Source organism: Pleurodeles waltl, chromosome 6 (genome assembly GCF_031143425.1).
Source record: "Pleurodeles waltl isolate 20211129_DDA chromosome 6, aPleWal1.hap1.20221129, whole genome shotgun sequence".
Lineage (NCBI taxonomy): Eukaryota > Metazoa > Chordata > Amphibia > Caudata > Salamandridae > Pleurodeles > Pleurodeles waltl.
Window position 1 is genome coordinate 34,378,860 of NC_090445.1, and position 12,035 is coordinate 34,390,894.

Here is a 12,035-nt window from a genome sequence, read left to right on the forward strand (position 1 = left end):
TATTAGTGCTGTAGCCTATGACCAAAGAAATTTATGAAAATGTGATTCATGTAGCATCGCACTCAACAGTACGCAGACCACCTCCAACTTTTCTAACACAAACTTGAAGCAAATGTGGCTGAACATATATATAGGATGTAGTTTTGATGTGTGAAGATACAGGGTATTCCTAAAATACTAGCATACCACATTACCTGCTGCTGTCTCTGGAAGCGAGGAGGAAGCATTTTCTGGTACTTTGAGTATCCCTGGGTCGGCACAGGCTGACGGCTCTGGGACACAGCCTCTCCTTTAACGTCTGCCTTCACAACATTCATATCCTCCTTGGCTTCAAGTGCTTCCATTTGAGCAGGAGGCTGTAGTGAAGATGGGAGAGGAGGAGGGGGAGGTGGAGGAAGCGGCACCTCCACTGTCAGCACAGAAGAGGATGGTGGTGAGAAAGATTCATGTTTATGTGATCCACCCTCCTGCCCTGTAAACAAGATAAAAAATTAATTAAAAAAGACTGATGATGATTCTGGTATTCTTAGTCATTTCTCCATGGCTCCATCACAATTAGGACAGGTAGAGGTACGCAAGAAAAGACTGATACACCCACCAAAGTACACAGTCATTCAATAGTTTCCTATCCTTGTGTGTCAACTGCAGGTTCAATTTCAACATCCCTACCTCTACTTCAACGACCGTTCCCAGCCACTGCATTTCACGTGTACCTATTGCACAAGAAATGGGAGCTAGGAACTATGATAATCAAGCATTAGTATCTGAATGACTGAGGAAGGGAAACAGCTGGAATCTTCAGTGAAATCAAATAGTGAACTGGAACCTGCCCACACGCATACTCCTTCACCATTTGTTTTAATAAGGGATGAAGTGTGACAAAATATTTCATTATTAGATGCCTATCTATAGGTTACATTCACTTGATTTGTTTTGGGCTCAGTGTGGTAAAGCACAATAGGGGCAACTTAGTAACTCCATTTTAGAAGGCACAATAGGAAGTTGGCTCTGCATATACTATCTCAAAGTAAGAGATCGTGTGCACAGAGTCCAAGGGTTCCTCTTAGAGGTAAGATAGTGGCAAAATTAGATAATTCTAATGCTCTATTTTGAGTTTGTGTGGTCGAGCAGTAGCTTTATCAGAGGGTAGTGTTAAGCATTTGTTGTACACACACAGGCAATAAATGGGGAACACACACTCACAGACTTACTCCAAGCCAATAGGTTTTTATATAGAAAAATATATTTTCTTTCTCCACACAGGTAAGTAAGGAACTTTGAATTAAAGCAGTAGTACACACAATATAGGTGTAGGAAGTTGGCTCTGTATGTGCTATTTCAAAGTAAGGAATAGCATGCACAGAGTCCAAGGGTTCCCCTTAGAGGTAAAATAGTGGTAAAAATAGATAATACTAATGCTCTATTTTGTGGTAGTGTGGTCGAGCAGTAGGCTTATCCAAGGAGTAGTGTTAAGCATTTGTTGTACATACACACAGACAATAAATGAGGTACACACACTCAGAGACAAATCCAGCATATAGGTTTTGTTATAGAAAAATATCTTTTCTTAGTTTATTTTAAGAACCACAGGTTCAAATTTAACATGTAATATCTTGTTTGAAAGGTATTGCAGGTAAGTACATTAGGAACTTTGAATCATTTCAATTGCATGTATACTTTTCAAGTTATTGACAAATAGCTATTTCAAAAGTGGACACAGTGCAATTTTCACAGTTCCTGGGGGAGGTAAGTTTTTGTTAGTTTTACCAGGTAAGTAAGACACTTACAGGGTTCAGTTCTTGGTCCAAGGTAGCCCACCGTTGGGGGTTCAGAGCAACCCCAAATTCACCACACCAGCAGCTCAGGGCCGGTCAGGTGCAGAGTTCAAAGTGGTGCCCAAAACGCATAGGCTATAATGGAGAGAAGGGGGTGCCCCGGTTCCGGTCTGCTTGCAGGTAAGTACCCGCGTCTTCGGAGGGCAGACCAGGGGGGTTTTGTAGGGCACCGGGGGGGACACAAGCCCACACAGAAATTTCACCCTCAGCAGCGCGGGGGCGGCCGGGTGCAGTGTAGAAACAAGCGTCGGGTTCGCAATGTTAGTCTATGAGAGATCAACGGATCTCTTCAGCGCTGCAGGCAGGCAAGGGGGGGCTTCCTCGGGGAAACCTCCACTTGGGCAAGGGAGAGGGACTCCTGGGGGTCACTTCTCCAGTGAAAGTCCGGTCCTTCAGGTCCTGGGGGCTGCGGGTGCAGGGTCTTTTCCAGGCGTCGGGACTTAGGTTTCAGAGAGTCGCGGTCAGGGGAAGCCTCGGGATTCCCTCTGCAGGCAGCGCTGTGGGGGCTCAGGGGGGACAGGTTTTGGTACTCACAGTCGTAGAGTAGTCCGGGGGTCCTCCCTGAGGTGTTGGTTCTCCACCAGCCGAGTCGGGGTCGCCGGGTGCAGTGTTGCAAGTCTCACGCTTCTTGCGGGGAGATTGCAGGGTCTTTAAAGCTGCTCCTTGAAACAAAGTTGCAGTCTTTTTGGAGCAGGTCCGCTGTCCTCGGGAGTTTCTGGTCGTCGTCGAAGCAGGGCAGTCCTCAGAGGATTCAGAGGTCGCTGGTCCCTTTGGAAGGCGTCGCTGGAGCAGAGTTCTTTGGAAGGCAGGAGACAGGCCGGTGAGTTTCTGGAGCCAAGGCAGTTGTCGTCTTCTGGTCTTCCTCTGCAGGGGTTTTCAGCTGGGCAGTCCTTCTTGTTGTCGCAGGAATCTAATTTTCTAGGGTTCAGGGTAGCCCTTAAATACTAAATTTAAGGGCGTGTTTAGGTCTGGGGGGTTAGTAGCCAATGGCTACTAGCCCTTAGGGTGGGTACACCCTCTTTGTGCCTCCTCCCAAGGGGAGGGGGTCACAATCCTAACCCTATTGGGGGAATCCTCCATCTGCAAGATGGAGGATTTCTAAAAGTTAGAGTCACTTCAGCTCAGGACACCCTAGGGGCTGTCCTGACTGGCCAGTGACTCCTCCTTGTTGCTTTCTTTGTTCCCTCCAGCCTTGCCGCCAAAAGTGGGGGCCGTGGCTGGAGGGGGCGGGCAACTCCACTAAGCTGGAGTGCCCTGCTGGGCTGTGACAAAGGGGTGAGCCTTTGAGGCTCACCGCCAGGTGTTACAGCTCCTGCCTGGGGGAGGTGTTAGCATCTCCACCCAGTGCAGGCTTTGTTACTGGCCTCAGAGTGACAAAGGCACTCTCCCCATGGGGCCAGCAACATGTCTCTAGTGTGGCAGGCTGCTGGAACCAGTCAGCCTACACAGATAGTTGGTTAAGTTTCAGGGGGCACCTCTAAGGTGCCCTCTGGGGTGTATTTTACAATAAAATGTACACTGCCATCAGTGTGCATTTATTGTGCTGAGAAGTTTGATACCAAACTTCCCAGTTTTCAGTGTAGCCATTATGGTGCTGTGGAGTTCGTGTAAAACAGACTCCCAGACCATATACTCTTATGGCTACCCTGCACTTACAATGTCTAAGGTTTTGCTTAGACACTGTAGGGGCACAGTGCTCATGCACTGGTACCCTCACCTATGGTATAGTGCACCCTGCCTTAGGGCTGTAAGGCCTGCTAGAGGGGTGTCTTACCTATACTGCATAGGCAGTGAGAGGCTGGCGTGGCACCCTGAGGGGAGTGCCATGTCGACTTACTCATTTTGTTCTCACCAGCACACACAGGCTTGTAAGCAGTGTGTCTGTGCTGAGTGAGGGGTCTCTAGGGTGGCATAATACATGCTGCAGCCCTTAGAGACCTTCCCTGGCATCAGGGCCCTTGGTACCAGAGGTACCAGTTACAAGGGACTTATCTGGATGCCAGGGTGTGCCAATTGTGGGATCAATGGTACATTTTAGGTGAAAGAACACTGGTGCTGGGGCCTGGTTAGCAGGGTCCCAGCACACTTCTCAGTCAAGTCAGCATCAGTATCAGGCAAAAAGTGGGGGGTAACTGCAACAGGGAGCCATTTCTTTACAATAGGTTAAAATGGGTATAAGCTATTTTAAAAGTGGACACAGTGCGAAAATCAACAGTTCCTGGGGGAGTTAAGTATTGGTTAGGTTTTGAAGGTAAGTAAAGCACTTACACAGTCAGTCTCCTGGGCATAGGCAGCCCACCGTTGGGGGTTCAAGGCAATCCCAAAGTCACTGCACCAGCAACACAGGGCCAGTCAGGTGCAGAGGTCAAAGGAGGGCCCAAAACATATAGGTGCCTGTGGAGAACAGGGGTGCTCCGGTTCCGGTCTCCTGGCAGGTAAGTACCCGTGGCCACAGAGAGCAGACTAGGGGGGTTTTGTAGAGCACTGGTGGGGACACAAACAGGCACACAAAACACACCCTCGGCGGCACAGCAGGCAGCCGCGCGCGGTGTGCAAAGTTGGCATCAGTTTTGCTATAGGAAGCAATGGAGGGACCCGGGGGTCACTTAGGCGATGCAGGCAGAGCACAGGGGGGGGGCTTCTCGGGCCAGCCACCGACTGGGCTAGGAAGAGGGCCGCCTGCTGGTCACTCCTGCACTGAAGGCTGGTTCCTCTCGGTCCTGGGGGCTGCAGGTGCAGTGCTTGGTCCAGGCGTCAGGTTCTTTGTAACCAGGCAGTCAGGGAAGTCTCTGGATCCTCTCTGCAGATCTGGCCTTACAGCCCTAAGGCAGAGTGCACTTTACCATAGGTGAGGGCATATGTGCATGAGCACTATGCCCCTACAGTGTCTAAGCAAAACCTTAGACATTTTAAGTGAAGGGTAGCCATAAGAGTATATGGTCTGGGAGTCTGTCAAACACGAACTCCACAGTTTCATAATGGCTACACTGAAAACTGGGAAGTTTGTTATCAAACTTCTCAGCACAATAAATGCACACTGATGCCAGTGTGCAATTTATTGTAACATACACCCAGAGGGCACCTTAGAGGTGCCCTCTGAATACCAACCCGACTTCCAGTGTAAGCTGACTAGTTTCTGCCAGCCTGTCACACACCAGACATGTTGCTGGCCACATGGGGAGAGTGCCTTTGTCACTCTGTGGCTAGGAACAAAGCCTGTACTGGGTGGAGGTGCTTCTCACCTCCCCCTGTGGGAACTGTAACACCTGGCAGTGAGCCTCAAAGGCTCAGCCTTTTTGTTACAGCACCACAGGGCATCCCAGCTAGTGGAGATACCCGCCCCTCTGGCCACTGCCCCCACTTTTGGCGGCAAGGCTGGAGGAGATAATTAAAAAAAACAATCAGGTCAGGACAGCCCCTAATGTGTCCTGAGCTGAGGTGACCCCTGCTTTTGGAAATCCTCCATCTTGAGTGGAGGATTCCCCCAATAGGATTAGGGATGTGCCCCCGTCCCCACAGGGAGGAGGCACAAAGAGGGTGTAGCCACCCTCCAGGATAGTAGCTATTGGCTACTGCCCTCCTAGGCCTAAACACATCCCTAAATCTAGTATTTAGGGGCACCCCAGAACCTAGGATACTAGATTCCTGCAACCTTAAGAAGATGGACTGCTGACCTGAAGCCCTGCAGAGAAGACGGAGACGACAACTGCCTTGGTCCCAGCCCTACCGGCCTGTCTCCCAACTTCGAAGAAAACTGCAACAGGACGCATCCAACGACCTTCAAAGCCTCAGAGGACTGCCCTGCACCCAAGGACCAAGAAACTCCAGTGAACAGCGGCCCTGTTAAAAAACCTGCAACTTCTTTGCAACAAAGAAGCAACTTTAAAGACTTCACGTTTCCCGCTGGAAGCGTGAGACTTCCCACTCTGCACCTGACGACCCCGGCTCGACCTGCAGAAAACCAACACCTCAGGGAGGACTCCCCTGCGACTGCGAGCCCGTGAGTAACCAGAGACGACCCCCCTGAGCCCCCACAACGATGCCTGCAGAGAGAATCCAGAGGTTCCACCTGAATGCGACTGTGCTTGCCTGCATCGTTGAGGTGACCCCCGGGTCTCTCCATTACTTCCTATACAAAAGCCGATGCCTGTTTGCACACTGCACCCGGCCGCCCCTGTGCCGCTGAGGGTGTACCTTCTGTGCCTTCTTGTGTCCCCCAGGTGCCCTACAAAACCCCCCTGGTCTGCCGCCCGAGGACGTGGGTACTTACCTGCTGGCAGACTGGAACCAGGGCACCCATGTTCTCCATGGAAGCCTATGTGTTTTGGGCACCTCTTTGACCTCTGCACCTGACCGGCCCTGAGCTACTGGTGTGGTAACCTTGGGGTTGCCTTGAACCCCCAACGGTGGGCTACTGTAGGAAGTTGTCTCTGTATGTGCTATTTCAAAGTAAGGAATAGCATGCACAGAGTCCAAGGGTTCCCCTTAGAGGTAAAATAGTGGTAAAAAGAGATAATACTAATGCTCTATTTTGTGGTAGTGTGGTCGAGCAGTAGGCTTATCCAAGGAGTAGTGTTAAGCATTTGTTGTACATACACATACACAATAAATGAGGTACACACACTCAGAGACAAATCCAGCCAATAGGTTTTGTTATAGAAAAATATATTTTCTTAGTTTATTTTAAGAACCACAGGTTCAAATTTAACATGTAATATCTTGTTTGAAAGGTATTGCAGGTAAGTACATTAGGAACTTTGAATCATTTCAATTGCATGTATACTTTTCAAGTTATTGACAAATAGCTACTTTAAAAGTGGACACTTAGTGCAATTTTCACAGTTCCTAGGGGAGGTAAGTATTTGTTAGGTTAACCAGGTAAGTAGGACACTTACAGGGCTTAGTTCTTGGTCCAAAGTAGCCCACCATTGGGGGTTCAGAGCAACCCCAAAGTTACCACACCAGCAGCTCAGGGCCGGTCAGGTGCAGAGTTCAAAGTGGTGCCCAAAACACATAGGCTTCAATGGAGAAGGGGGTGCCCCGGTTCCAGTCTGCCAGCAGGTAAGTACCCGCGTCTTTGGAGGGCAGACCAGGGGGGTTTTGTAGGGCACCGGGGGGGACACAAGCCCACACAGGAATTTCACCCTCAGCGGCGCGGGGGCAGCCGGGTGCAGTGTTAGAACAAGCGTCGGGTTTGTAGTGTTAGTCTATGGGAGATCTAGGGATCTCTTCAGCGCTGCAGGCAGGCAAGGGGGGGGTTCCTCGGGGAAACCTCCACTTGGGCAAGGGAGAGGGACTCCTGGGGGTCCCTTCTCCAGTGAAAGTCCGGTCCTTCAGGTCCTGGGGGCTGCGGGTGCAGGGTCTCTCCCAGGCGTCGGGTTTTGGATTCAAGGAGTCGCGGTCAGGGGAAGCCTCGGGATTCCCTCTGCAGGCGGCGCTGTGGGTGCTCAGGGGGGACAGGTTTTTGTACTCACAGTATCAGAGTAGTCCTGGGGTCCCTCCTGAGGTGTTGGATCTCCACCAGCCGAGTCGGGGTCGCCGGGTGCAGTGTTGCAAGTCTCACGCTTCTTGCGGGGAGCTTGCAGGGTTCTTTCAAGGCTGCTGGAAACAAAGTTGCAGCCTTTCTTGGAGCAGGTCCGCTGTCCTCGGGAGTTTCTTGTCTTTTCGAAGCAGGGGCAGTCCTCAGAGGATGTCGAGGTCGCTGGTCCCTTTGGAAGGCGTCGCTGGAGCAGGATCTTTGGAAGGCAGGAGACAGGCCGGTGAGTTTCTGGAGCCAAGGCAGTTGTCGTCTTCTGGTCTTCCTCTGCAGGGGTTTTCAGCTAGGCAGTCCTTCTTCTGGTAGTTGCAGGAATCTAATTTTCTAGGGTTCAGGGTAGCCCTTAAATACTAAATTTAAGGGCGTGTTTAGGTCTGGGGGGTTAGTAGCCAATGGCTACTAGCCCTGAGGGTGGGTACACCCTCTTTGTGCCTCCTCCCAAGGGGAGGGGGTCACAATCCTAACCCTATTGGGGGAATCCTCCATCTGCAAGATGGAGGATTTCTAAAAGTCAGAGTCACCTCAGCTCAGGACACCTTAGGGGCTGTCCTGACTGGCCAGTGACTCCTCCTTGTTGCTTTCTTTGTTCCCTCCAGCCTTGCCGCCAAAAGTGGGGGCCGTGGCCGGAGGGGGCGGGCAACTCCACTAAGCTGGAGTGCCCTGCTGGGCTGTGACAAAGGGGTGAGCCTTTGAGGCTCACCGCCAGGTGTCACAGCTCCTGCCTGGGGGAGGTGTTAGCATCTCCACCCAGTGCAGGCTTTGTTACTGGCCTCAGAGTGACAAAGGCACTCTCCCCATGGGGCCAGCAACATGTCTCTGGTGTGGCAGGCTGCTGGAACTAGTCAGCCTACACAGACAGTCGGTTAAGTTTCAGGGGGCACCTCTAAGGTGCCCTCTGGGGTGTATTTTGCAATAAAATGTACACTGGCATCAGTGTGCATTTATTGTGCTGAGAAGTTTGATACCAAACTTCCCAGTTTTCAGTGTAGCCATTATGGTGCTGTGGAGTTCGTGTTTGACAGACTCCCAGACCATATACTCTTATGGCTACCCTGCACTTACAATGTCTAAGGTTTTGTTTAGACACTGTAGGGGTACCATGCTCATGCACTGGTACCCTCACCTATGGTATAGTGCACCCTGCCTTAGGGCTGTAAGGCCTGCTAGAGGGGTGTCTTACCTATACTGCATAGGCAGTGAGAGGCTGGCATGGCACCCTGAGGGGAGTGCCATGTCGACTTACTCATTTTGTTCTCACTAGCACACACAGGCTTGTAAGCAGTGTGTCTGTGCTGAGTGAGGGGTCTCTAGGGTGGCATAATACATGCTGCAGCCCTTAGAGACCTTTCCTGGCATCAGGGCCCTTGGTACCAGAGGTACCAGTTACAAGGGACTTATCTGGATGCCAGGGTGTGCCAATTGTGGGATCAATGGTACATTTTAGGTGAAAGAACACTGGTGCTGGGGCCTGGTTAGCAGGGTCCCAGCACACTTCTCAGTCAAGTCAGCATCAGTATCAGGCAAAAAGTGGGGGGTAACTGCAACAGGGAGCCATTTCTTTACAGCTACCTATGCCCCAACTTTGAGACTTGTAAGTGTTTTACTTACCTTCAAAACTAACCTTTGCTTACCTCCCCCAGGAACTGTTGATTTTTGGACTGTGTCCACTTTGGAAATAGCGTATTGCCATTTTTACAAAGCCTGTATATGATCTTGCTTTTATTCAAAGTTCCTAAAGTATCTAAGTAAAGTACCTTACATTTAAAGCGTTTAATGTAAATCTTGAACCTGTGGTTCTTAAAATAAACTAAGAAAATATATTTTTCACTATAAAAACCTATTGTCCTGGAGTAAATCTGTGAGTGTGTGTTCCCCATTTATTGCCTGTGTGTGTACAACAAATGCTTAACACTACCCTCTGATAAGCCTACTGCTCGACCACACTGCCACAAAATAGAGCATTAGAATTATCTATTTTTGCCACTATCTTACCTCTACGCAGAACCCTTGGACTCTGTGCACACTATTTCTTACTTTGAATTAGTATATACAGAGCCAACTTCCTACAGTGGGTCATTAGTTGTGTGGCCTGCACAAGTAATGAGTCCGCACACAACCGCCACTGGGAACCAATCACCCCATTGTAGCGCTTGACTCTTATAGGGTAGAGTTGCAAAGCAGTCCAAGGCTTACTCAAGGGAGATGGTGAACTCTCAAATGATTGTCCAAGTCTGTGCTTTTTATTTTGATAAAGTAAAAGTACATTTATTGCTCACACACACACTACTCGATACTATGCAACAATCTACAAATATACACAAAGTGATGTAATCACTCTGGGAAAACATTGTGTAATCTCTCTTCTCTCCTCAAGGGAGGATGTAATCTAGCAACCCCCATGGCAAAACAATCCCTGGTGTCCCCCTTGCGACATTTGAACATTTGACAGTAAGGTGAAATGAACACACCTACATTTGCAATTAAATACTTCTATCTTGGCAAGAGGTGGCTATCAGTGTCATTATTCAAATTAGCATCATCATATAGGGAACATATAGGACCATATTCAAGCAATTTAACCATTAGGATTACTTTTTGGATTACTCCTAATTGACCATCAAATAACAGTTCAATACATTGGGTAGTACCAGCCTACACCTCTAGTAGGCACAGTCCCACAAGCTGGAACAAAAGTTCACATAAGCTTGGGCTCCAACCCACCTACCTATGATGGGGACACAAACGATGTTTTTTGGGGAGGGGGGGGAGGGATATGCTGCTCCTGCAGCTCACCCTGTCCCTGGGTGTGAATTTGGTGGTGACCCCATCTTCCTGGGACCACCACAAGCTTGTTTAGGGGACCATCCCCCGGCTCCAGCCCCGCAAAGCATGCTGGGGCGGCCGCATATTGAATGAGCGGCTTTCCAACTGCGCCGGGGAGAGTCGCGTTGCTGCCCAAGCCAATGCTGGTCCCTGGGAGGTGCCGGTCCCACCCAGGAACCACCACACCAGGTAAAGTCTCCCTCGTTGGAGGGCCACAGCGGGAGCCCACCCCTGGCCGCCCCCGCAGGCTCCCCGCACCTCCGTGTGCTGGCGCAGGAGCCGGCCTTCTCTGTGTTGTCTGCCCGCTCCAGTGGGCAGACGTGTGGAGGCTCGCGGCCGGACGGGCCACTTGGGGGAGTGCAACGGCACTCCCCTGTTCCTCCCTGCAGCTTTGCGGCCACGGGATGTGGTCCGGGGCCCCTCCTCGATGTCATCATCTTCTTGGAGCAGACTGGACGTCTGCTGTGGCCCCCAGGATGGGGTCTGAGGCCCCCCCAGGCCAACCTTCACAGGGAGCGCAATGGCACTCCCCGGCATCTGCTTCACCGCTGGCTCCTTCACAGCCGACGGCCATCTGGTGGGCGGCACCCCCCACTCTTCATTCTTCACAGGGACCCCCCTCCAATCGACTCACATCAAGCGAGGCTTCACGGGGCCCTGGGATGGGGTCCAGGGCCCTTTCCTCATCCAGAGGGGGAGCGCACTCCCCTCACTCCTCTTCCTCCTGGGGAAGCACCCGGGCCCTGGCCCACCCCGGGGGCACAGTCTCGAGCAGCTGCAGAGCCCCACACGCTTCGTAGCTGCTTCTCCAGAGGTCAAAGGTCGCCATCCTTTTTCCTTGGATATCTCAGGCCCCCAAGGGCCGATTTTCATCATTCTTGTGTTGTTTTGCTCCTGGTGACAAGTCCTTGCCACCCGGAGCACCCTCCTTAGGCCTCCTGGCCTGGAAGGGTCCCATTTCATGGGGAGCCAGTCCCTGCTCCAGCATTCGCCTCGCTGGCCTGGAATCCTTCGGGGGCAGAGTCCCTGCCCCAATGGCAGTCAGGAGGTTCTTCCTTCCAGTGGTCCATGATGCCCGTCTGCAGTCCTAGTGTCCAGCAGTGGAGCACAGCCAAGAGAGAGAGCTCCCCCCCCTGTGCAGGACCTTTTAAGTGGGGGCGGAAGTGCCCAGCAGGTCTGCACCTCTGGCTATCCAGATGTGCCACATCACTTCCTTGCCCCCGTCCCCTCCTTCTTGCACAGTCTTTTGGGATAGCTCAAAATGGCATCCTCCAGGAGTTAGTTGCCACATGTGCTCTGAAAGTCTCAGCCACCTCCTCACTGACATTCCTCAAAGGGCCTCTGCTCCTGGCATGGGATGACAGCTGGCTGATTGATGCCAGGCCCTGCTCAAGCAACTGGACAGAGCACTAATTGGCCCTAATCCTGAGCTGAGTCAGAGAAAGATGACATCCAGGGATGACCCATAAGTTGTACAACTATGCTCTTGTAACCTACTGCATCATTCTTTTCTTACAGGTTACAGTGTACTTTGGTGTGACTGGTCTTGGTAGACCCCAGAGAACTGGAGTTGCACTCTAGGCCCTTCTTTCCCATTGACATTTAATGGAGTATCCCACAATGCAAATAACTTGTGTAAGGAAATGCCTCCTTGGCATGGTTGCCCCCTGACTTTTTGCCTTTGCTGATGCTATGTTTACAATTGAAAGTGTGCTGAGGCCTGCTAACCAGGCCCCAGCACCAGTGTTCTTTCCCTAACCTGTACTTTTGTATCCACAATTGGCAGACCCTGGCAGCCAGATAAGTCCCTTGTAACTGGTACTTCTAGTACCAAGGGCCCT

General features: G+C 51.1%; 1 protein-coding gene across 6 annotated transcripts in view; it reads right to left on the reverse strand.

Moving 5' to 3' along the window:
• The window catches only part of PRRC2A (proline rich coiled-coil 2A), a 1,008,219-nt gene that overhangs the window by 666,391 nt on the left and 329,793 nt on the right, over nt 1-12,035 (reverse strand). For all 6 annotated transcript variants that reach the window (XM_069237153.1, XM_069237152.1, XM_069237151.1 and 3 more), the window contains exon 13: nt 195-472. In XM_069237153.1, the coding sequence (XP_069093254.1) occupies nt 195-472 (278 nt within the window). The remainder of the gene's footprint in view (nt 1-194; nt 473-12,035) is intronic.